Genomic DNA, 26,636 nt, shown 5'->3' with positions numbered 1-26,636 from the left:
GTGGACTTGCGGTGGAAGCCCCAGCTGAGAATCCTTTTGGTGGAAGCAGGAGGCCTTGAGGACCAAAATAAGCCTCCATATCTGGGCACCAGGTAGTAAGTGGTGCCAAGGAACCTGGAGGTCCCGTGAGTTCATGGAGTGCCACACCACTGAGTACAGTTAAAAGTGACCCAGGGAGGGTGTGTGAGTGGTATCTCCAACCAAGGGGAGCACAGTGCATTTTGGTAGGACTCCCCACTGAGCTGATGGTGGACTGTTCTGCTGCTGTCAGGGTCTTGGGTTGCAGCTCAGTGGAGTCAGGTGGGCCTAGGACCTCCTACCTGGGCCACTAGCATCAAGAGGCCATTGTAGTGACTCTGGCTGCTAAGTCACATTGCCCTTCCTCGAAGGTTGCTTGGGCTAATGGGCCCTGGACACTGGGACTATTGCAGTTGCCTGAGTCTTTGGACTGTGGGGGTTGTGAGGGCTGAGACCATCGAACAGACAAATATGGTGTCCAGATAGCCACTGCCCTCCAAGTGTGCATGCATTGCCACAGCCTGATTCTGCAAAGTGCTGAATTAATGGCAGTAAGATGCCCAACCCTACACTGGATGTATTCATCTGGATTAAGTCCAAAATGAGTGGAGAAAGAATGGATGTAGTTTTGGTGAAAGAACAGTTAAACCATTTTTAAAAAGTAATTTCTGAGATATTTATATTTAAATCTTACCTTTTTTGGGTTGGTAAATCATTTCACTGCGCACCATGTGAATCATGATTACAGCCATAAGCACGGACACGAATGGGACAAGAAAATCCAGGTTCTTGGCCACAGATTGCTGGATATAAGAAATGCTAACAAAGACAACTACTGAACTAAAGTTAATCAGCCAATAAAACCTATGGTAAACAGATAAAAAAATTACTCTAAGAAGCATACTGGAGAAGAGAGCCAAGTAACTAAGAATGTCATTCTGTTGCACAAAGTGCAGTTCTAAGCACTGTAAAAAGTTAAAAGGTTTACAGGTTGAATCTTTCTAGTCCAGCACCCTCAAGACCTAACCAGTGCCAAACCAGAGAATTTGCCAAACTACAAGAGGTCAGCATTGTCTAGCAGCATTACCAACACTTGCACTGCTTACTGGGCTCTTAGAAGACATTTCAGGGTAAATTACAGCTAAATAACAGCACAGAACACTTAGAGCCAGGACTGGTGGCTATGAACAAATTTTATCTGACCGCAGAAAACTTGGCCACATGCATAATAAGTGGATATCCCTCTAACTAAAAATCATGCTGGGCCACAGATGTATCCAGACCAGAGAATGCTGGATTAGAGAGATTCAACCTGTACTTACTTTAACAATGGTGAGCGGGGTGTACTTACACCAGTGTGGTATAAACCAAGATCATGTGTAGTCCGACAGTTTGCATGAACTGTCACTGGACTATGGAAGTCTCATCATGTACTTATAAAGAGACACCAAGATTCTAACTCCCATGTTTGAAGGAAAACGATGGAAGACTCAAAACCCAGAAGACAAAAAAGTGCTCCATATTTTACAACTCATTATCTGGTTTACAGATGCCTGACTCATGTTTTTGAATTCATGGAGTTGATAATACAAGGTGGAAAAAAAACCCAAAGAGCCATACCAAATTCCACACACAAGGAACAAAGGTGCTTCCTTGCTGACTCTAGCAGATCAATGTATATCCATAAACTAAAATTTCATTACTTATGTAGCATAGCTATAGTTGTAAATTTGTGCAGCTAGAATAGTGGCCTGTGACCATTTGCACCACTGAATTCTTATACATGCATTGAACAGGATTTCCTTTATATAATCTAGGAAAAGATGGATTTAAGATCATTTGTAAAGGTACCTATAGTATTGACTAAGTAGATAAAGCCTACCAGTTATTCTTTCACTGAATGCCCCTTTCTCATTATGGGGCAACAAATGAAAAAAACTCAAAACCATCCCCTCCTCAGTTCTTAAATTTTATATTTAGCTGATTCCTCAGTCTTCTCTCAATATTTTTCTCAGTTCTGCTACAGAATCTGAAGATTGGGTCTTTCCCTAAAAAGGTTATTACCTAATAAATATTGCTAGTCTTTAAAGGTGCTACAGGACTGCTTGCTTTGTTTTGTGATGATATAGACTAACGCGGCAACCCCTCTAAAAAAACAACTCAGTTTTTACTGGGTCCTTCATGATTATAAATGCTTCAGTTAAACTCCCTACTAACTCATGTCACAGCTAAATTATCCTGTTTCTGGAACACTTTTTCACCATACATAGTGCCTGAAGACCTCCTGTGTTTGAGAACATCTCCTCCTGGGTAGAGGTTTGATCAGTGATGCCTTTTACAAGGAGAAACTCTGCAAAGACACAATGCTGAAAAACATTCACTTCATCCTTGAACATTTAGGCCTACGTTTCAAGAGCTGCTGGTGTTTTGGGACCCAACCTTAATAGATTTTAAAACTAGGTTCATTTTGATAATCTAGTCAGACCTCCTGCATATCACCGGCCAAAAGAAATCTCACCCAGTAATATCTGCATCCAATCTGACACCTTACTGGTCTGCTTTTCAGAGAGTGGATGCTGAGTATGAAGATGGCAAAAAAGTTAGGCTCCTTTAAAATGTGTCTCAGCCTTCTGACGGGTTTAAAAATCTAACAATGTTATAAAGAATATAAAACAAATCCATCTTTAAAATGCATTGGTTAGATTCCTTTTGTAAACAGCTTTAACATCAAATTGAGAGCATCACTGCAGTTGTCACCCTTGCTGAGATTCCTGGCACTGAAAACACAGACGTGCATGGAGATAACTGAGTTCACCCTTCCAACCCCAAAAGATGGACTCTGTGTATTGAATTTAAGACACATTGAGAAACCTGAAAAAAAGCTCATATTGTTCTTGCCTTGGGCTCTACCTGCCCTATGGATAATAAACAAAGAACTCAAGTCTTTGTGCTGTCAATCCAGCATGCATCATTAGTTTTGAATTCAGTTAAAACAAACACGCAGAAGAGATGACGTTAGCTTTTCCTTGTTCATCTCACCCTTATTGGCTCTACAACTTTTTACTTTAAGCATAAGTGAGTAGTCAGGGTGTACCATCGATTGTAACTGGATCTGCAAATCTGTCAAGATCACTGGTCTCTGTACATAAAACAGTATGTATTGAAGATAATCTCAGTGTTTTGGCTGTGAACACCAAGGGCAAAAATGTGGGGTGGAGGGGAACAAGGGGAGAAAGCTGTTGCTATTAAAAACACACCAAAGGCTCATCTGCATTGCCTCTGCTTCCTCCCTTGAAAAGGCTCCCCAATAGTCTGTTGTAACTGCCCAGAAAACTCTAGTGGCTTTGCTGTAAGTTACAGTGTTGGGGTCATTACTGTAATGCCACTCTGACATTGACCTAGATAGCTAGAACCAAGAAGAAAAACTTTTATAATGTTGTAAATGTGGAGGAGTGTGTGGAACAAAGATACCCAAGTTTGTTCAACACCAAACAAAATAAATTTCTCTCAGCTTGTTAGGGAAGAAGAAAATCTGACAGTGGCTCAGAACCAGTGGGCAGGAGTGCACTTTCAAGCAGCATTCCAAGTGGAATACAGGAAGCAGCAAAAAGAAGGAATAATGACAAATCCAGTTTGGATGAACTCAGTGCTACTGAGAAGCATTTGTCAGGGGCACTAGGAATACTATGAATGCCAGGAACAGGAGACTTCCAGGCTTAATCCATACTCCAAAACCATCCCAAAAAAGTTCCTGAAAATTTCAACTCTAGATTTTTTTTAGTTAGGGCTTTGTCTTTCAAACCATTTCTTTCAGAAGATCCGATACCACTAGAAGGTTTTTTATTTAAATACAAAGCCTTTGACTGGGGTTTGGTATTAACCATTTTGGAAAGAATGTATTAGAAGTTATGGAAGTGTTTAGCATAACAATGCTTTGACCTTCCTATTGTAATTTTGTTTTTAAATTTAAAATTATGTGATGGAGCAAACAGTGGCCAACTTCAAGGTTTCAATCCTTGTCTTCAGAGCACTCTGTGAGATCTTCTCAGCATTTCTGAGAGCCTCTCTCGCCCTACATAAAAGTGTTTCTTAAACTTTCTGAGACCACAGAGCAGCATATAATATTTTTTTAAAATGCAGAACACCTATGGAATTTAAAAAAAGTATTGTTGGAGTAGTAACATTGTATCTGGTTTTAATAACTTAAAATATATGCCATCTGTATTTTTTCCAAATGCTCACAGCATACCTGAGTTGTTCACAGAACACCAGTGTTCCACAGAATACAGTTTAAGAAACATTTCCCTATAGGAGTCTAATGTCAATTATATTCTGCAGGAAAGAGCAGCCTAATGAATGAAATCCATGTGTGTAGGTAGTGGACTTTTTTCAGCATCTGGAACTCATTCTCAGAAGAAATTAGGACTTTCATGCATCTTGGTGCCCAAGACCAAAATTTAAAGCACAATTTCTTGATCTAGCTTTTGCATAATAAGTTAAGAGAAAAATATCAAGTCCTTGCTGATTGGAGGAAAGAGAGAAAGATAAATGTATCTTGATGTGCACATTTCAAAATTCTTAGAGGTGCTGTAGTCATAGACTGTAAGGTCAGAAAAGGCCATCATGACACAGTGATGGACTCCATATAAAAACCTCGGCAGGCAGACAGTTGGGAGCCTGTGGCCTGTTTCTGATCTTGATGCCCCACCCCATTTCCTGACATGCCCTTGCTTTCTTCAGAGCCTCAAAGAGACCACTTTGGGGTAAAGGAAGTTGGATTCTTGAGATCCAAGCCCTGGATTCAGCAAATCAGAAATCTTGCAGATACCAGTGCAGCAAACTGACTGTTGGAGAACAGACATCTGCTAGGTACACTGAATGTGGGGAAGTGTGTTTGAAAGGCCCAAAACTCTAATAATTGTTTAGTACCCCCTCAGTTAAATTGTCATTGTGAGTAGATACAATAGCTACCCTCTGAGGAGGATTATAATGGCGCTGTAGGGCCCTCTGGCAGGATAGCAGTGATAGAAACAAAGTCAGTTGGCATGACCCTGCACAGTCTACATTTATTCTTTCTATGACAAAGCCCCAGATTCTGTCACACTGTGAGGTAGCAAACAGGAAGTTCTATGGTAGGATCATGAAATAGCTATAAACAACCCACTGACTATGGTGACAACACACATTGTGGAGACATCTGCACTATTAGTGAGTATCTTTGAAAAAAAGTCATGGAAGAGATTTCAAAAACTGGAAAATGGCACATACAGTGCCAATCTATAAAAAGGGAAAAATAAAACACCTGAGTGAATTACTGACTATGCAGTTTAACTTCAGTATTTACAAAGATAATGGAGCAAATAAGCAAGCAAGCAATTTGTAAACACCTAATAAGGTGATAAGTAACCATCAGTATGGATTTGTCAAGAATAAAGCATATCAAACCAATCTAATAGCTGTCTTCCACAGGGTGATGTGGATACAGGGGGCAGGTGGGGGAAAACAGATGTAGTATATCTAGATTTTAGGAAGAATTTTTATATTTTCTCATGTGATCTTTTCATAAACTAGGGAAATAGGGCCTAGATAGAGCTATTATAAGGTGGGTTCTTAACTAACTGGAAAACTGTTCGCAGAGAGTAGTTATCAGTGATTCACAGAAAACCTGAAGGATATTTAGAAGGGCTACCATAGGTATCAGTCCTGGGGCTGATTCTGTTCAGTCTCTTCACTGATGATTTGGCTAATTGTTAGGGAGCATACTTAAGACATTTGCACATGATACCAAATTGAAAGGGAGTACAACTGCTTTGGAGAATTGGAGTAAAACTTAAACTGGAGAAATGGTCTGAAGTAACAGGATAAAATTCGAAAGGGAAAAATGCAGAACCATCCACTTAAGAAGGAACAATCAATCAGTGGCTCACATCAAAATGACTCGCTAGGAAAGAGTACTGTGGAAAGAGATCTAGGAGAGAGAGTGGATTGCAAACTAAAATCAGAGTAACACAGTTGGAAGAAAAAAAAAGCAAACACCATTCTCTATGTATTAGCAAGAGTGTTATAAGCCAGAGACAGTAAATAATTCTTCCAGACTTCTCTGCACTGATAAGGCCTCAGTTGGAGTATTGTGTCCACTTCTTGGCACCACATTGCAGGAAAGGTGAAGACATATTGGAGAAAGTCCAAAGGAGAGCAACAAAAAAAGACTTAAAGATCTAGAAAAGATGGCTATAAAGAATGATTGAAAAATGTGACTTTGTTTAGTCTGGAGAAGACTGAGGGAACATAAATTTTCAAGTATATAAGATGTTATTACAAGGAAGAGAATGAAAAACTGTTCTTGTGAGGATATGACAAGAAGCAATGGACTTATATTGCAAGAAAGCAGATTTAGGTTGGATATGATAAAAAAAAAACTTCCTGACTTTTGGGGTGGTTAAACCCTGAACTGATTTTCTAGGATGGTGCTGGAATCTCTATTATAGAAGGTTTTTAAGAACAGGTTAGACACAACACCTGTCAGGAATGTTCTAGTTATTATGTACTCCTGTCTTAGGTGCAAGGGATTAGGTGACCTTGAGGTCCCTTCTAGTCCTGCACTGCTATGATTTTATATAGGATATTTTATGACTTTATAAAGGGCATTTTAAAATTAATTGTATATGAACATCATCAAAGCTGTTCCCACTCTGACACTGAATGCAGAAGCTGGGGGCCCATAATAGGCCTTAAAACTACCTTGTCTCTATAGAGTTCTGCTTAAAAGCTTTGTAAAATTACAGATTCTCTGACCCCGGGAGGTGGCTGTCACCACCCAAGTCAGAAAAAGCCCTCATTAGAGCCTAGGAAGACACACTTGCAAGGCTACGTCTACACGTGCCCCAAACTTCGAAATGGCCATGCAAATGGCCATTTCGAAGTTTACTAATGAAGCGCTGAAATGCATATTCAGCGCTTCATTAGCATGCGGGCGGTAGCAGTGCTTTGAAATTGACGAGCCTTGCCGCCGCGCGGCGCGTTCAGACGGGGCTCCTTTTCGAAAGGAAGCCACCTACTTTGAAGTCCCCTTATTCCCATGAGCTCATGGGAAAATAAGGGGACTTCGAAATAGGCGGGGCCCTTTCGAAAAGGAGCCCCGTCTGGACGCGCCGCGCGGCGGCAAGGCGCGTCAATTTCGAAGCGCTGCTGCCGCCCGCATGCTAATGAAGCGCTGAATATGCATTTCAGCGCTTCATTAGTAAACTTCGAAATGGCCATTTGCATGGCCATTTCGAAGTTTGGGGCACGTGTAGACACGGCCTTGGAGTTACACCGTGGGGAAACATACCAAGCTCTTCACCTTCCTTTGGGACAGAGCTTAAAAAACAGAAGAAGAAGAAATTGAACTGTAATCTCTTATAGCTGGCCTCTCAGTTTTAGGCATGCATATACACAGACCCTTCTCTAGGACACAGGAATCAAAGCATTGCCTTAAAAAGGGTGATTAACAAAGCAAAAGGATACCCGTGATAAAGCATACTCAGCTGCTAAATGTTACAGAGCAACTAAGAGAGTATGATTAGAACACAGAGAAATACTTCCCTGGGATTCAGTTTTGCCTGTTCTATCACCATGGCTATCCCTTCGACTCTGTTATCTAGGTCCTTCTCTGCGGCTGCATCCCTAATCTTCTCTTCAAGCGCTGTTCTGTATGCATTCCCTGTTTCTTCCTCACCTAGTCTCGCAGTATCTCTTCTTCTCTTAAACTGTGTCTTACATGGTTTCTTGAGTTTCATCTTGATGTTTGTGATCACTAGACTGTGGTCCAAGTCTATATCTTTGGAAAGTTTGACACTGCTGTACTGATGTTACCCACCTTATTCTTATCAAGATCATATCTATCATGTTTTTGGACTTCCCATGACTCGATCACCATGTCCACTTCTCACAGTCTTTTTGTTGGAATTTTGTATTGCAGATCACTATCTTGTGCTCTGTAGCAAACTCTAGTTGTTTCTCGCCTCGTTCATTTTTTTCTCCATATCCAAACCTTCCCACGACTATCTCCCAACCTTCATTAGCTGTTCCAACCTCTGCATTCTAATCTCCTCTGATGATCAACACGTCTCTCTTCTGTATCTCCTCCAGCGTCATTATCAAGTCTTTATAGAATAGCTCCATCTCTTCCTCTGTACTGTCTGACATGGGTGCATACACCCGAATGACCAAGATATTGAACGGTTTTGCTTTGAATCTCACTACCATCATTCTTGCACTCACTCAATCTCTGCTAGCTTTTCTGCTAAGAAGGAATCTGACTCTTGCCTCATGCTTCATTTCACTCCCTGACCTAACGACTTCCCAACCGCACATCTGTCCTGATGTCATCCTATGCATCTCTGCCAGTCCAATATATCACATTGGTATCTCTCCATCTCCTTGCGAAGCAGCTCTAATTTTCCAGAAGACACAACTGAGAAGACTATTCCAGAAGAAGAGAAGATCAATAAGAAGTGGATTATGCAGGAGACCCTGAAGTTGGTCCAACAGAAGAGAGCACTGAAGATCAAAAAGGATGTTTCTGAAAGGGCAGAACAGCAAAATAGGGTGAAATGCAATGAGGTAAGGAAAGTAGCCAGAAAGGATAAGGCAAATTGGTTAGAGGAGCAGTGTGAAGATATAGAGAGATGTTATGGTGAATGTAAGACCAGAGGGGTGTATGAGGTGATCAGGAACATTAATAGGAAGTGGCAGAAGCAGCAGATGGTGATCAAAGATGAGAACGAAGTGGTGCTCGTGAACAAGGGGAAAATTATGCAGTGATGGACAAGATATTGCACCAATCTATACAAAGCACCATTGGATCTGAGTGTCTCAGAGAAACTGATTGAAGAACTGAAAGAGATATCTCCGCCAAGCACTGAGAGCGAGACCAATATTTTGAAGGAGGAAGTAGAAAGAGCAGTGAAATGATTAAAGAACAACAAGAGCCCTGGAAATAAGATCATGGGAGAGATGATTAAATATGGCAGAGAAAATAAGATTAAAGAAATACACCAGCTGTGTAATATAGCATGGAAAGAAAGGAAGGCACCTAAGGAATGGACGAGATCTGTGCTAGTGACAATACACAAGAAAATGTGTGAATTGGAGTGCAAGAACTACAGAACGATTGCTCGGATGGGTCATTTAGGCAAGGTGCTGATGATGATACTGATGGAGAGACTAAGATCACAGATAGAAGAACATTTAGTGGATGAGCAAGCAGGGTTCTGGAAAAATAGAAGTGACACAGCAGATATTGGCACTGAAATTGATAGCGGAGAAAGCTGGATGAAATAACAAGAACATCTACACTTGCTTCATTGATTTTCAGAAGGCATTTGACAGTATAGATCAGAAAGTGACTCGGGTGGTGTTGTAGTCATATGGAGCTGATAGCAGACAAATGGTTGTTGAAGGATAGCAAAGACAATGAAGAAACAGTGGTAAGAACGTGTGGAGAGTTAGGAAGTTTGTTTAGAACGAGTAGAGGTACGAGACAAGGAGATCCGATATCACCAAATATCTTCATCAATCATCTAGAGAGAGTGATGGACAAGATCAAGGAAGAGGTAGAAGGGATATCTGTGCATGGGATAAGAATAACAACTTGATGTTTGTGGACGATATCGTTATCATTGAAGAAGATGAGGAGAAGCTAGCGAAAACAGTGCAGGTGCTAAACGAAGAAGGGAAGCAGTACAGATTGATTATGAACATTGATACAATACAAACAATGGTATTTGGAGATAGGGAAATAGGAAGGAAGATCGGTGTAGATTAGGGTCACCATCCATCCCGTTTTCAGCAGGACTGTCCTGTATTTGGGATGCCACAAAAGAAGCGTTCAGACTTATTTTAAAAAAGGGACTAATTGTCCCATATTGGCTGCGCAGGTGCACCTGCCTGCTAGAGAAGACATACTGTGCATCTGTACATGCTGTCCAACAGAGGGAGCTGGCAGGGTTGTTGTGGGGGGTGATCACCGTCGCTGCTCCATCCTGACTGCTTCTCGGAGGCTCGTGGAAGTGTGCGGGGGGGGGAGCACCCCAGCTGCTCCTTCTAGGTTGCTTCCCTGAGGCTCAGGGAAGCATGGGGGGAGTGCCCTCCCGTCCCTATGTAACCATATGTGGTCACCTTAGTGTAGATGGGATTGAGCTAGAGAATGTAGAGAGTTCACGTATTGGGGGAGCAACATAACATATGATCTAGACTGTAAGATGGAAATAGCAACTAAAATAGTGAAAACAAGAGCGAGTTTGAAAGCTACAGATAAGATCTGGAAAAGCAAAGCTATTAGCTTAGGAGCAAAGCTGAGCGTCTTCAAAATGTGTGCATTCAGCAGCATGTTGTATGGATGTGAGACAGGGGTGATAATGAAAGATTTGAAGGAAAGAATATTGGCATTCGAGAGAAGTTGTTATAGAAAGAGCCTGAGAATAGGACGGATGCAGAAGGTCACCAACAAGGAATTACATAGGAAAGCTGAAAGAGAACCTACTGCAGAAGGTTATACAACAGAAGTTACAGCTATTTGGGCATATATGCAGAATGAATGACGAATGAAAAATCAAGACCCTGGTATTTGGCATAATGGACAGTTTGACTAGGAGAGGCAGACCCCACAGAGAATGGGTAGGTGATATAGCAGATTGGTGCGGAGCCTACAGAAACTAAGCCACTCCACACTGGACAGGGAAAGATGGAAGGAAATAGTGAGAGAGGCATCAGACACCAACAGGTGCTGAGCCCATTGTTGTTGTTGTTGATGATGATTCAGTTTAAAATTTACAGTATACAGGGGGTACATCATCCATCTGAGAATTCCTGCACCAAACTCAGAATAAAAAATAACCTGATTGTGTCTGACTAAACATTTCCTTTCTACTTAGATAACCGTATGCCCAGAGTTCTTTGCGGCCTTGATATTTACTGAATCCACCAAGCCTGCTCAGGCTTAAACTATGTCTGGGTCTCTCTTCTCCAGCCACACAAAAGAAAGACCCTCTCATCAGGTAAGAGCTTCAATTAACAAAACTCCTTCTCTCTTCCCATTGGCTCAACTGGCTACTTTCCAATGGAGAACCCACTCCTGGGTTTTACAGGCATTCATTTGTGACAATCATTAATATAATTAGCTGTTTTGTTTCTAATGAAGGAAGCATCAATAAAATAGTTGAAATTTCAAATCCTCTTTAGTTTTAACGGTTAATCACCAAATAGAATGGGTTCACTCAACTGTTCAAGCTATTGTTCAAACTACCTGCAGATTCAGGAAGACATCTTTGCATTAATTTATATTAACTGAAAGCTAAAAATATATACATATGTAGAAGAGATCCTTCCTACTAAAGTACTATTCTATGGCAAAGCATGGGTTCTTCAGCCACAGACTCCAAAGACACCTAACTCTACTAAAGGCTACAAAAATGGCCATTCATACAATTAACCTGTAAGTCAGTCTTTGGGCAGAATTACTTCATGGCCAAAAGGGGAGATGGGAAATCTCCACTAGCAGGTTCGAAAGGACATATATCTCTCTTCTATTAATTGTTCTGGCATACAATATAATGTGTAAAAAAGGCAGTGTGGCAAGTGGGGACAGTGTGCCCCAACATGTCTTCTATGACTAATGGCAGAAGGTGGAGAAGGGAAAGGGCTGGCCATGTTGTCATACTACTACTTTGCTGGTGGCCCCAGTAGTTTGTGTTCATTTGTAATCAAGGCTGTTGGTCTATTGTGAAGCGCATTGTCCTCATCTGAATAGCTACCTTGAGCTGCGTCTACACGTGCACGCTACTTCGAAGTAGCGGCACCAACTTCGAAATAGCGCCCGTCGCGTCTACACGCGTTGGGCGCTATTTCGAAGTTAACTTCGACGTTAGGCGGCGAGACATTGAAGTCGTTAACCTCATGAGGAGATAGGAATAGCGCCCTACTTCGACGTTCAACGTCGAAGTAGGGACCGTGTAGACGATCCGCGTCCCGCAACGTCGAAATTGCCGGGTCCTCCATGGCGGCCATCAGCTGGGGGGTTGAGAGATGCTCTCTCTCCAGCCCCTGCGGGGCTCTATGGTCACCGTGGGCAGCAGCCCTTAGCCCAGGGCTTCTGGCTGCTTCTGCGGCAGCTGGGGATCTATGCTGCAGGCACAGGGTCTGCAACCAGTTCTCAGCTCTGTGGATCTTGTGTTGTTTAGTGCAACTGTGTCTGGGAGGGGCCCTTTAAGGGAGCGGCTGGCTGTTGAGTCCACCCTGTGACCCTGTCTGCAGCTGTGCCTGGCATCCCTATTTCGATGTGTGCTACTTTGACGTGTAGACGTTCCCTCGCTGCGCCTATTTCAATGTTGGGCTGAGCAACGTCGAAGTTGAACATCGACGTTGCCAGCCCTGGAGGACGTGTAGACGTTATTCATCGAAATAGACTATCTCGATGTCGCAACATCGAAATAAGCTATTTCGATGTTGGCTGCACGTGTAGACGTAGCCTTGGTGTCCTGTCACGTCCATACACATCTTGGAAAACTACCTCTTGAGAGCCACCCCATTCATCTCAGTCAGGTGTTGGCTTAGAAGGGTTATAATTATTGTTTAAATGGCAGCATGTTAAACATTTCACTTGAAATAATTATGCCAGGGACAGATATTTTATGCTGGCATTTGAGTGGAGTAAGAAAATGCCAACCCCATTCTGCTCAGCCCTTGATCACAATGCTTTCTTCTGCAGCCTCTGATTCTGAAATAGTTTGCCCATTTACTAGTTGCTTTAACAATTTTCAAGCACAGGCCAGATAATCAGTCCAGGAGTGTTAGGCTTTAGTCTTTAATGCTGTATCTAGATTGCCGAGAACTATCGGCAACAGATATGCAAATTGCGCAACTCATTTGGGTATCTTTCGCTGAGAGTTCTGTCCGCAGACACTTCTCTGCCATTTGGCCCATCCACACAGAGCCAAATGTTGGAAAAAACCCTCTGTCAAACGATCCCTTCTTCCTCATGGAAGAAGGTGTACAGGGATGTCACTGAGTGGCAGATCTCTTCTGAGACCTGCAGTCTGGACCCTGCAGGCTAGACATAGCCTGACAAAGATATCCCAATAGGCTCAGGATTCTGAATCTTAGGTTTGCTTGTGCTCCCTGAGATCATAAGTTCACATTCCAGCAGTGATGACTCAAGCTGTTTACCTGGCAAGTTTTAAGTCCTGATTTCTGTTCCAAGGAATATGATGATTTACTGGGAGAATAGGGGTAAGTAGCCACTTTTTTGCACAAAAACATACCAGTTCTAACAACCTTTTTAAAAGAAAATTAACCAACTATTTTGTTTGGGTTTTATGTATGTATTACCATCTGTTGGTCACAGCGATGTGCTTTGGAATGTTTTTTTCTTGAAAAATTGTGAGTTTCACTTCTGATCCTGAAACAGGATGGAACAAGATTTCACTCAATTTTTGATTGAATAAAACTTCTGTTTTCTAACCAACTCTGTTTCAGACTATTTCTTACAAAGGCAGATTGGGAGAGCCCACTGTCTGCCATATGGATGCAGTGCTGAACAGAGACCCAGGAGACAGACCTGCATTCTGTTCCTGGCTCTACCATGATCTGTGCTGGGTGACCTTGGCCAAGTTACTGGCCCACCCCATACAACAGTTACCCCATCTATAAGAAAGGGGCTAGTTATATTGATTCCTTTCTAAAATGTTTTAATACCTACTGATGAAAAGTGTTTTGCAACAGCTTGGCTAGCTATAGGCAATGGCATTTGGACAAGGATACACACAAGTAGTGGGTAATTGTCTGTTTCCAAAACTATGCAGAAACATTTACCATATTTTCCTTCATTTGAGAAAAAGGCTTTGAGGAAAGGAATGTCCTTTTGACAATGTGCAAGGTAGAAAAATTCAGGGCCGTGAACATAAGCAAGGAATAAACAAAAGAGAAATATAAAATAGGTGTAGTGAAAAATAGATTAAGATGAAGCAAACAAAACAAGGAAAAATATTTATAGAAGGAAAAGAGAAACACCAAGCAGGATGGAGAAGGGTTAGAATGGCAGATATAGATGTATACAAACCATAATTGTTCAACACTGCAATGCCCCATGCAGTTTAGTTTTACTAGCTCAGATGTTAGTGAGGACTTAAAGACCATATTCTGGCCCTGGCCTTTCTGCTCAGTCCCCTTGATAACCATGGGAGTTCTTGCGCACCAAGAAATAGCGCCAAGTTATGGCCTTAGCTTGCAGTTCCAGGCTTCAGCCTGACAAGGCCCAGTTTTCCTTCTTAGTTTAACTGTGGTGAAATTCTATCTGTTACAATGATTTTATGCTTACTTTGTTCCAGAGGTTGGATGCAGGCCGTTGAAGTAACCCTTACCACACACTAATATTGAGATCATAGTTACGCACTCCTTTGCAGGAAGTCTGATTTTTAAAAGCCTGTTGTCCAACTCGCTTTACTTCAGAAATTAGGCTAAGAATCTGGACTTTGTTATAAAGCAACAGCAAGCAACTGTCTCATTAAATATATATATGTATTTTTAAACATTTATTCTTGTTACAATCTACCAAGAAGAGAAAATAGCATATGATTGTATACTCATCAGGTTGGAAAGATACCAGGAAATGTTAAGACTCAACCCCTATTTGTTACTTTTAAGATTAGAAATCATATGGTTCCTCCTCAGAGGCCATACCACTGCAGAAATTAGTTTTTGTGAACAAACCTTTCCCAATAGTCCTCAAGCCCAACAATTGACCCATTGGGATTCTCCCAAGGAAATATTTTATTCAGTCTGTTGTTATGGCTCCTTTGTAATCAACACCGAGAAATGTCACTTTGATTAAATACAGTTCTGAATGACTAAAACCACACCACAATACATTCTCCAGAGCTATCTTTCAGAACAACTGATGCTCTCCAGTCTTAAACCTCCAGAGTCTTATTTAATCAAAACGAGTCTGCTAATTAAGGATTAAAATATAGAACAGAATCAAAAAGGTGGATTTTTTCCCCCTCTCTCCTTTGAGCAGGTCAGGAAAGCAGAATCTGTTTTAAGGAAGCAAACAATCTTTTTCCACCCTTAGTAAAGCTAGACTCTTCTCTGAAATTTGGATTTAATCCAAAGATCTTCAATATTAAGATAATTGAAGTGAGTGGGGGTGGAAAGGAAAGGAATAGCCCTTAAAGACATCTCCATAGGAACAGAAATATGATCTAAGCAGCACTTCCTTGATTCATCAGTGATGCATTGTCAATATTCAAATATGCTCAGTTTCAGATTATAATAGATAGTACTACCAAAAATGAATTAGTAAAACAGTGCTTTGCACATGTATAGCACCTCTCAATCAAGAGTTTCTGGATGATTGACAAACTTTATTAAGAAGCATAAAACTCCCTCTGAAGTAGGTAAACATTTGTGCATATCTAGTAAAGGAATTTCTGTCTCAAGGAAAATTCGAGTATTCTACCACTTTGTCCCAAAATGTTGAAATATTGAAACTTTGTACAAAAAGGTTCAGAAAAAAAATTGAATTTGTGAATGTCAAAGGCTATGTCTATGCTAGCACCCCCCTTTTGAAAGGGAGATGCTAATGAGACACATTGGGAAATGATAATGAGGTGCTGCAATGAATATCAAGCACCTCATTAGCATACTGGTGGCTGCAGCGCTTCAAAAGTGCTGCTTTCAATTGCACGTGGTTCATCTATACGGGTCCTTTTCCAAAGGACCCCACAGACGTTGAAATCCCCTTATTCCTATGGAAGTGCCACGGCTGCCATTATATTAATGAGGCACTGCATATTCGTCGCACATCTCATTAGCAATGTGTCTCATTAGCATCTCCCTTTCGAAAGCGGGGGGGTACTAGCGTAGACACAGTCAACGGTTTTATTTCAGGTTTGTTAACCACAAGGAAATACATCATTCTATTTTGACAAAATGTTAGATGTCTTTTTCTTCCACTGAAAACTTCTGTTGAAGTCATATTTTTCCCACAATTTTTTTTGATGAACCTCATTGTGCAAAAAGAGTTGACTGAAATTTTCCAAACAGCCTTGGTAACTGTACAGATGTGAACAAGAAAAAAGAACGTCAAGTGTCATATCTGATGTCTTAAACTTCAGATATGATGTGTAATAACTTCAATCACCTCTTGAAGTGGACTACAGTTTCAAAATAGGCTATTCTGATTTTTTTTGTTTTAATTTTATTGCTGACATGTACAAGTGTCGAAAGAATTTTGCAGTTTCTTTGGAGTTTACTGAGACTCAGCGAGCAACTTCACCACACCTCTGGCAGGCACTAATATAAGAACCCGAATAGAATACCCTGGTTCCACATGGCAACTAGCCCACAAATTCTGTATTGACTCGGACCTTGATTCAAACTGGGTGAAAGTCCATGGTCTGTGTTATGCATGAGGTCAGACTACGGGATTAGAGTGGCTCCTTCTGGCTTTAAGATTTATGAGCCTACGTTCCTGGAACGAAATTTAGCTAGTCTATTTGAAACAATGTTACTGCTAAACATGAGATTTCCTACATAAATTAATTCAATTTTTAAAACATTAAAAACTCAAGTACATCTCAATTTAAGTGCCATCATCTCTCACAATTCTATTGCAATAGTAAGACACTCACCAATTAAAAAAAGAAAGAAGCTCCTTTGGTCCATAATTCTCAAGGCTGTATGCACTCAGTGGACAAACTATGGCTCTTATGCCTCCTGTTCCAATGCAGACTGTTAATAACCCAAAGTAGAAGAGGATTTTCTGTTCTTTTTTGGCTAGTGAGGGAAGGCTATAGGGACTGTCTATATGAAAATCTTCAAAGGGGAAGGCAACAACAGATAGCAGGGCTGTACCTGCCAAAGGAAAGAAAATATAACTGATTAAAATGAAAACATGGAACACATTTTCTGGATTAGCAGCTATATTGGATTTAATCTCTGAGTTAGTAAAAAAAATCTCCACATGAACAATGAGAGAGAAAAGTATTCATTCTTACAGAATAAGATGTTGGTACAAATCCATAACTCTTTAAAATACTACTATTAGGCAATAATACTGGCTACATATAGAAGTAGTACCTTAATTTTGCTGCCTTTGGGGCTATTCTGGGACCAGAGCACTGCAGTTAAGAGGCACAGAAGTTCTCTTTACAAATAAGGAAACATGGCCATAATTTGTGCTAGACTTTCACTTGCCTAGATGGAATAACAGAAGTCACTTGTTTAAACAGCAAGGTTCTGGTTTATCACTACTGTAGATGAGCAAAATTTATTAGATAATGTAGCAAATGCCATGATATATTTTCAGATACGCTACTTGATTGTTCCTTATTTTTTTGGCGTTACTCTTCCCTTTCCAGCTTCAGAAGAAATTAGGGCCAGAATACATTTAGAACTCTGCAGTCAAGATTTGTCATCTCCAATCTACACCACTGCTTCAATAAACAAACTGAGGCGCCCACATATAATGAGTTACAGAGCGTTTCAAGTGTATTTTGAAAGAGACTGAACATACCTCATACACAAAATAAAATTTGCATGCATCTGCTTTAAACATGGCAATAGAAGACCAGATTTTGATACTAAATATCAGGATATGGAAACCCCATCCCTGTAATTCATTAAAACTTTTGCTTAATAACCATCCTTAAAAACAGAGTCAAATCTCATGCATCATACATGCACTAGCATGTCTAGTCCCACATCATCAATCCTGACTGATAGTTTATATTTCCTAGAAACTTTTCCCTGCTACAGCAACATTTGTTTCCCTTTGGGAAATGCTTTGTGTGACCTCTGACAGTTGTCAATGGAGTGTTAAGTGGTCTGATGTAATATATTAGGTATACAGTTCAACAATTTATTCTTGAGAGTCCACTTGTTCCACTTTGATGTCCTGTTTTAGGTAATCTAGAAACAAAGTACTCATGGATTCCAAACAGGAAGTTTAAGGAGGAGAATATAAAACATGCCATTTTTCCAGCTACCTCACAAAGCACCTTGGTAATCTAGCCCCCTTCTGCCTTCTTTTCACTGACTCACCTGATCCTCTGTGACCCATATTTTCTTTTAAAATTCTTGTGAACTTTTCCCTTCAGTCACCCACAGCAGATGGAAATCACTTGGAATTATTTCCAGCTGCAGCAACAGCACTCTAAAGTATGTGCTAGAGCTCCCAGTTAAAAGGTTTTTGAAATAAACTGAGAACACTTGCTGCACAGAACTGACTTCAAAGTCACACTTCCGGATAGAGCTCAAGCGGACAAAACTATTGTTTCTAGAAAAGACAAGTTCAGAAATGATCTTGATTACTCCAAGAATTCTGATGCCTATCTAAATAGCACCGTACTTGCTAATCCTGAAAGCTGCTTGCATGCAAACACACTCTTGGTATAAGTAAATGTGAATAATCTTATGTTTCAGCTGTACATCAAGTTGTTATGCAGTTGATACACATTTTATCATAGGTTTATGGAAACCTGGGTGAATTTCCAATATCTATGTTAACATGGCTCTGGAGTGGCTATAATTTGCTCTGCCCTTTTCTTATGCCTGATTTGTTCACTGAAAAGTTGGTGATTTTATTAAATTAATCCTGGTAGTGGCGCAGTTTAAAGGAACATGCTACAGTATCAGTACTTAACTGTTATTCACATCAGGCATTTACAAGAAGACTGACAGCCTTCACTCCAACACTGCTTCACTCCCACCCTGACTAGAGACAAAAAAGATATAAAAATTGAATTATCAGCTCAAATTAGGCCGCAAAAAAGCCAGTCACTTGTGCCATTTACTCATTCTACATGACTTGTAAACTCAGGGCATGTGGAAGATCAACAAAGTCAGGGTCGATCTTCCGGAGTTCATACACCTAGGGGGGACATACAAAATAGAACTATCCAGGGTCTGAGGTTGGAATCAACTGCTATCTTGTGAGGAGTAAGCAAGGTAGATGGCAGAGTTTCTCCCATTGACCTCTGACTGTCAGGGTGGCCAGGTAAGTCGGTTGTAGATAAGTTGATTCTAGCTATGCAACTCACATAGCTGGAATTGTGTATCCATGATTGACTTTAATGCCTAGTGCAGACCTGGACTCAGATTTTCTAGAAAGGGGAGTGGCTTCACTCCTTATACCACCCAATCTTTTTCATGGTCCATTCTAATAGCTGTGCCTAACTAAAGTTTCAGGTGCCCCCTACCCCGCTCCAGCCACTATGTGGAAGCTGTTTAGGAGTTGTCCATGCACTGTGTGTGTATTAAGGGGAATTCACATATATGGAAGGTCATGTGGCACTACAATTCAAACATGTAAGCTACCTGGAAAAATATTTAGAGAAGTGTATCCTGCACGTAGTATAAAAGACTATAGACATCTGGGGGGGGCGGGCGGTGGGGAAAGGGTGCAATAGTATTTGTATGATTCAGGCCCTAAAGGTAAGCATCAAAGTATGGCTTCTGAGTTCAAATCAAAGTCTGTCTACCCTTATGCAAGTGTAACCATCACAAAGCTTTTAAATACTGCAAAACAGTGTTATCTGTAAGCTGAGTGCTTGGGCAGCCACCAGAAAGATTCAGGTATTTGCCCAGCTGATTAGCAGAGTGCTCACAGCCAGCAGCATATGTTTCTATGGTGGTGCACATCTACCTATGCCTTAGCGCAAGTAACATGTATTCCACCCCTGGGTTTAAAAAAAAAATCAGAGGGAACCCTGCTGTAGAATCTCATCAGTTTGCACCAACTGGAGAAATGCATTACCAATGGACTTTAGCAAGTGGCTGTATCACTGAATTTTCCAAAAGAAACTTTGGGTTCCCAGTCTGAAGGGGCTCACTGTCGGAAAATGCTGAGCTCCTGATTTTTGAAAAGATAGACCCCTTTAAGGTGTCACTGTTCAGGCTCTCAGAGCTTCACCCAAACCCCTAAACACCTTTGAAAATGTAGACCTTATTTTACAATATTATTTAGTTTTGTTCCAAATAATGCCTCGTTAAGGGATATTATGAAATACATGTTAGTATATTTTGTGCAAGAAAAGTTAAGTCCTTAGTTATTAGAGAAGTTTGGTAAGGCCATCAGGTTGAAGAGAATTCCTGGATTTTCATATAAATGAGGAATATTATGTTTCTGTGGTACTTTACAAAAAGTTACATATTAAAAGTGTGTCATAGATGACACGGTCATGGCACAGAACCTACCTAGAAAGTGGAGAAACGTGCAGATATACACCAGCTTGATCCTTTCCACCAGCTGTTCAGCAATCCAGCCCATGAACACAGGTGACACCAAAGAGGCACCCACAAAGCACATGTTTATGATGCCTGCCTGGTAGTTGGGATAGCCAAGTTTGATGGTGCAAAAAACAATCATATTGCAGACAATGCCAAAGAAAGTGAACCTCTCACACAGCTCCATCAACAGCAGGCAAACGGCCACCTGAAGTTTCTTCCAAGATTTAAACCCATATGAGTCTCCAACATGCTTGCCTTCCCTGGAGAATTTCCTTTTCTCCCTCTCAACTCTGTGGTCCAGAAGTTCTTTTTCTTGTAAGCCTTTAAAATTTGTAATAGGCATACTTAGCTGTTGTGAGCAAGACTAAATTGAGTGGGTAGGTTATACATACGCTTCTGTTATCCTCCACTGTAATTAACACGCTGGTAAGACTCTTGCTTTGAATTCCACACCCAACTACCACAATTCCTCAGGGGACCCTATCATTTCAGTGCTGTTACATTCAAGAACAAGGAGCACAGAGGATATCAGTATTTAAACTTCTCTGCACAATAGTTACTGAATCCAATCTGTTTGTTTGGTGCTGAATAAGCCCTCCCCCCCTAAAAAATTATCCATTAAGTTATGTGAACCTACTACAATATATGCCAAATTGTATCTGCATGTTACAGATAAAGGTTTAAATACTGAGGAAGGCTAAATTGTTTCAGAAGAATTCAAGTACTAGATCAAGAAAATAATTTGGAGTTAATATTCTGATACCTTAATTAAGCAACAAGTGAGAATCTGCAAGCAAAGAGATACAGATAGAATGCATGTTTTTAGGTGAACAATGTCTTATCATTATTACTTTTCTTGTTATTTTTTGTTGAAATTCAGATAAGAAAGTTAATTAGAAAAGTAAGAAATGCTAGTACATTGAAGTATAATAAGCCAGTTTTATAAGAAACTAATTCCCCATATTAATGAAGAGAAAAAGCAATCAAAACACCCTAAAAGCACAACTTCCCTAGCCTGACTTTTTGCCACAGCTACAACATGCCATAGGGAATCAGAGTGAGGAAGACTAGTTCCTGGGTGTTAACTGTAAGCTATGTAGTTAAAGAGAAATTGGGAAGGTGCTACCAATCTACAGAGTCACCACTAAGAAGTTTCCAGAACACTTGTCCAACCTTCTAAACCTAATTCTCCACTCCCAGGCATAGCCACTTATACCTGGCCCAACTGTTAATATTCTGCACCCACTTTGCCCAAGAGTAAATGACTGCACATGGTAAAAGGTAATGGTGAATCGGATGCATTTTTCTAAGTAGCACTATCAAGCCTTTCACTTTGCGAGTTGCTGGAACAGAGACTCTTCTTTGGTTTCATCTAACTCCATAGAAACTTACATGTGCATATGCTCCCCATGGTACAGCAGCTGTTATACCTACGTATTGTAAAGTAATCGGCTACGTCTACACGTGAAGCCTACATCGAAGTAGCTTATTTCGATGTAGCGACATCGAAATAGGCTATTTCGATGAATAACGTCTACACGTCCTCCAGGGCTGGCAACGTCGACGTTCAACATCGACATTGTGCAGCACCACATCGAAATAGGCGCTGCGAGGCAACGTCTACATGCCAAGGTAGCACACATCGAAATAAGGGTGCCAGGCACAGCTGCAGACAGGGTCACAGGGCGGACTCAACAGCAAGCCGCTCCCTTAAAGGGCCCCTCCCAGACACAGTTGCACTAAACAACACAAGATCCACAGAGCCGACAACTGGTTGCAGACCCCGTGCATGCAGCATGGATCCCCAGCTGCAGCAGCAGCAGCCAGAAGCCCTGGGCTAAGGGCTGCTGCACACAGTGACCATAGAGCCCCGCAGGGGCTGGAGAGAGCGCGTCTCTCAACCCCTCAGCTGATGGCTGCCATGGCGGACCCCGCTATTTCGATGTTGCGGGACACGGATTGGCTACACGTGCCCTACTTCAACGTTCAACTTCGAAGTAGGGCGCTATTCCCATCCCCTCATGGGGTTAGCGGCTTCGACGTCTCGCTGCCTAACGTCGATGCTAACATCGAAATAGCGCCCAACACGTGTAGCCGTGACGGGTGCTATTTCGAAGTTAGTGCCGCTACTTCGAAGTAGCGTGCACATGTAGACACGGCTATCAAGATGCAAGATAGTGTATAATGGCATGGATAGACCCAAGTCAGGGTCTTGAATGTAAAATTCACTGAACTTCAGTATCAAGCCTAAGGGTTACTATCCTAACTTACCTCTGTAATGGTTCATGAATACCAAATTGAGAAGCCCCAAAAACAGATCTAAGAATCCATAAACCCTCTTTCTCTACTGAAGGTGGAATTTTATTACAAGGCTCTTAAGCTAGAAGTTTGCTAGAGGCATCACAGAGTCTGCTTAGCTCTGGGTGGAATTATGGGGACGTGGGAACTTTTTATCATACCAGTGTCTCTGTCTACCACATTATCTAAAAGGATCTGAATATCATTCATTTTTGATGGCTGGAGAAAAGCAAGCTATGGAGATTGCCTGCAGCCCTAGCTGGGTTCTGTTTCATAGTTTAACAAACCTGGTCACAAACTAAGTCAGGGAAGGAAAAAGTATTGTGACTAAAGAGTGCACATATACTCTGTTCTGGAGAACACCTTTACCTAACTGCTGGTGCATTAGGGGACCCTTTCTTTACTCTGAAGATGTAACTGTAGTATAGCACCATATAGAAAGCACTACAGTAAATGCACTCTACCTTCCAGACATAATTTAATAAGGAATGGTCCCTGTGCCTGTGATGATCTTTGTATTTAAAGGACTTGGCTGGGGGCACCTGTTTCTCATTGGCATTGCTGATTGAGGGCAAATTAGATTGTGGGAAGAGGGTTAGAACGAGATGATTTGCCAGATGGATTAGATGACACCAATTCCTTATCTGATGTTAGTTTATCTGAGCCGTGTCTACACGTGCACGCTACTTCGAAGTAGCGGCACTAACTTCGAAATAGCGCCTGTCACGGCTACACGTGTTGGGTGCTATTTCGATGTTAACATCGACGTTAGGCGGCGAAACGTCGAAGCTGCTAACCCCATGAGGGGATGCGAATAGTGCCCCACTTCGACGTTCAACGTCGAAGTAGGGAACATGTAGTTGTTGCGCGTCCCGCAACATCGAAGTAGCGGTGTCCGCCATGGTGGCCATCAGCTGAGGGGTTGAGAGACGCTCTCTCTCCAGCCCCTGCAGGGCTCTATGGTCACCGTGTGCAGCAGCCCTTAGCCCAGGGCTTCTGGCTGCTCCTGCTGCAGCTGGGGATCCATGCTGAATGCACGGGGTCTGCAACCAGTTGTCGGCTCTGTGGATCTTGTGTTGTTTAGTGCAACTGTGTCTGGGAGGGGCCCTTTAAGGGAGCGGCTTGCTGTTGAGTCCGCCCTGTGACCCTGTCTGCAGCTGTTCCTGGCACCCTTATTTCGATGTGTGCTACTTTGGCGTGTAGACGTTCCCTCGCAGCACCTATTTCGATGTGGCGCTGCCCAACGTCAAAGCTGAACGTCGACGTTGCCAGCCCTGGAGGACGTGTAGACGTTATTCGATGTGGCTACTTCGAAATAAGCTATTTCGATATAGCGTGCATGTGTAGACGTAGCCCTGATCTTGGGGTTGGGCAGGGAGAATACCAGAATGGTTGGTTGGCTGATTAATCCCCATAAAAACATCAAGATAGCCTGAATCAGCTGTGTGGGGGAGCCAGATTTTAAAGGACTGTTTCGGATGTGGGTCTGGCTCTGAGTTGAAATGTCTGATTCTATGAGTACATATATCTTTTCACAATGATTGTGTGCTTTGCTGGTGAAGCCAAAGGAACATATTTTATACTTAGCACTGCTGCATTGTCTGGATCAAACCTTTAATCTGTTCACTGGTTTATCCTTTGATACAGTACTTAGAATGTTTAAGTCAAAGTTTTCAAGGAAAGGTGTCATTGTCATAGGGTTTGCATCTCTACTGAACCAGGTGAGATTTCAAGCTGAAACCACCAATGCTAGCTAAGGACTGACTAGAGCTCAGGGGAGAGCACTGCCAGGCTGACAAAGCAACCTAGTGATACTAAGTGATGGGATACTGTGATAATTGATACTTCTTTAATTAACCAAGCTAACTGATAATGGGGCCAGACAGCCTGAGACTCACCCTCTAGCTCAGTGGCTACACACTCACATGAGCAGAAACAGAGAGGAAGCCGTGCTAGTCTATACACTAACAAAACAAAAAGCAGTCAAGTAGCACTTTAAAGACTAGCAAAATGGTTTATTAGGTGAGCTTTTGTGGGACAGACCCACTTCTTCAGACCATAGCCAGACCAGAACAGACTCAATATTTAAGGCACAGAGAACCAAAAACAGTAATTAAGCAGGACAAATCAGAAAAAAATGATCAAGGTGAGCAAATCAGAGAGTGGAGGGGTTGGGGGGAAGGTCAAGAATTAGATTAAGCCAAGTATGCAGACGAGCCCCTATAGTGATTCAGAAAATTCCCATTCCAGTTCAAACCACATGTTAATGTGCCGAATTTGAACAGAAAAGACAGCTCGGCTGCTTCTCTTTGAATAGCCGTGCAAAAAATTTTTTTTCAGTAACACTCATACTCTTAAGTCATTAACAGAATGCCCCATTCCATTAAAATGTTGACTAACTGGTTTGTGGATCTGGAGTGTTTTGATGTCTGTTTTGTGCCCTTTTACCCTTTGTCTAAGGGAGTTAAAAGTCTGTCCAATATACAAAGCATCTGGGCATTGTTGGCACATGATGGCATATATGATGTTAGTAGAGGAGCATGAGAAAGTGCCCGAGATTCTGTGAATAACCTGGTTAGGTCCAGTGATGGTATTGCCAGAGAAAATATGTGGACAAAGCTGGCAGCGGGCTTTGTTGCAAGGAAAGGTTCCAGGACTGGTATTCCTGGAGTATAGACTGTGGCTGTTTGTGAGGATCCTCATAAGGCTAGGAGATTGTCTCTAGGAGAGAACACGCATGTCGCCTAGGGCCTTCTGGAGTGTGGCATCCTGATTAAGGATAGGTTGTAGGTGTTTAATAATTTGTTGCAGTGGTCTGAGTTGGGGGCTGTAGGTGTTGACCAGTGGTGGAGCATTATTGGAGCTGTGTTCTGTCACTTAGCAGGCTAGGAACTTGAACTGAGGGTTTCTGCACAGCAGCCCTGAACGGGCTAGCCATTGAGCTATAGGTTCTTGTCTGCCTCCCCCCGGGCTGCTTTGTGTGGTTTCTGAGCACGCTTACCACATCAGGTCCCACACAGTTCATACATTGCACTGGGGCTTATATGTGAGGTGACCACGTGGACTTCTTGAGGAGGGCAGCAATGTGCTTAGCCCAAGCAGAAATGGAGGCACTGAGGGAAATTTTACTGCACAAATGTAGGCACTGAGTGAGTTGAGGCACTTGCAGGCTATGTCTACACTAGGACACGACATCGAAGTAGCCTGTTTCGAAGTAACAGAATTGAAATAGGCTACTTTGACGTGTATTGTTCACACATCCTCCGGGGCTGGTGCTGTCGATGTTCAATGTTGAAGTAGTGACAAGGAAAGTTGAAAGGGGCTGCCGTGGCTGGAAAAGCAGAGCGTCCACACACAGAAGTTCCCCCTTTCAAAATAAGGGGCCAGGAAAGCCTGTGGACAGGTCACAGGGAAGACTAGCCCTTCTGGGGAGACAGCAAGCCACTCCTTTAAAGGGCCCCTCCCAGACACACCCAGCCTGCACAGCACGAGGCCAGCACAGTGCTAGCCACACTCTCACAGACAGAGTCCCAGCAGCCATGGACCCCCAGCAGCAGCAGCTGGAAGCCTTCCAGGCTGTCACTTGGGGAGCAAACCCTTGCTAGGTGATGCACAGGAGGCCACGCAGCAGTTCCTGGCAGGGGAGCCCTCCTCGGGGTGAGATGGGGACGCCCTTGACCATCGGGCCTCCTGCCCCCCACTGGGTGCTCTACTGCCTCTGGAGCTACCCCACCAGCACCAAGTGGTGGGAGCAGCTGGTCATGCGGGAGTGGGATGATGACATGTGGCTGCAGAATTTCTGCATGAGCCAGCAGACCTTTCTGGAGCTCTGCCAGTGGCTCACTGCAGCACTGAGGCACCAGCACACTCGGATGCATCACGCCCTCCCCATGAAGAAGAGGGTCGCAATAGCCGTCTGGAAGCTGGCCACTCCACACAGCTACCACTCTGTGGGACAGCAGTTTGGTGTTGGAAAGGCCACGGTTGGGGCCCTCATGATGGAGGTAAGGAGGCCTCGGCATGCACCCACTGAGAGGTGGGGGGCCAGAGAG

The 26,636-nt window shown here is 42.3% G+C and overlaps 1 protein-coding gene across 1 annotated transcript in view; it reads right to left on the bottom strand.

The window, feature by feature from the left end:
• The window catches only part of SLC15A5 (solute carrier family 15 member 5), a 66,345-nt gene extending 43,376 nt beyond the window's left edge, over positions 1-22,969 (bottom strand). The window contains exons 1-4 of the mRNA XM_074983741.1: positions 22,948-22,969; positions 20,254-20,607; positions 16,689-16,911; positions 713-882 (exon numbers count right to left, since the gene is read on the bottom strand). Of these exons, the coding sequence (XP_074839842.1) occupies positions 713-882; positions 16,689-16,911; positions 20,254-20,607; positions 22,948-22,969 (769 nt within the window). The remainder of the gene's footprint in view (positions 1-712; positions 883-16,688; positions 16,912-20,253; positions 20,608-22,947) is intronic.
• Between the last annotated feature and the right edge of the window lie 3,667 nt (positions 22,970-26,636).

Source organism: Carettochelys insculpta, chromosome 1 (genome assembly GCF_033958435.1).
Source record: "Carettochelys insculpta isolate YL-2023 chromosome 1, ASM3395843v1, whole genome shotgun sequence".
NCBI lineage: Eukaryota > Metazoa > Chordata > Testudines > Carettochelyidae > Carettochelys > Carettochelys insculpta.
Note: the sequence above shows the minus strand (reverse complement) of the source record. Positions and strands in the feature narration are given on the sequence as shown.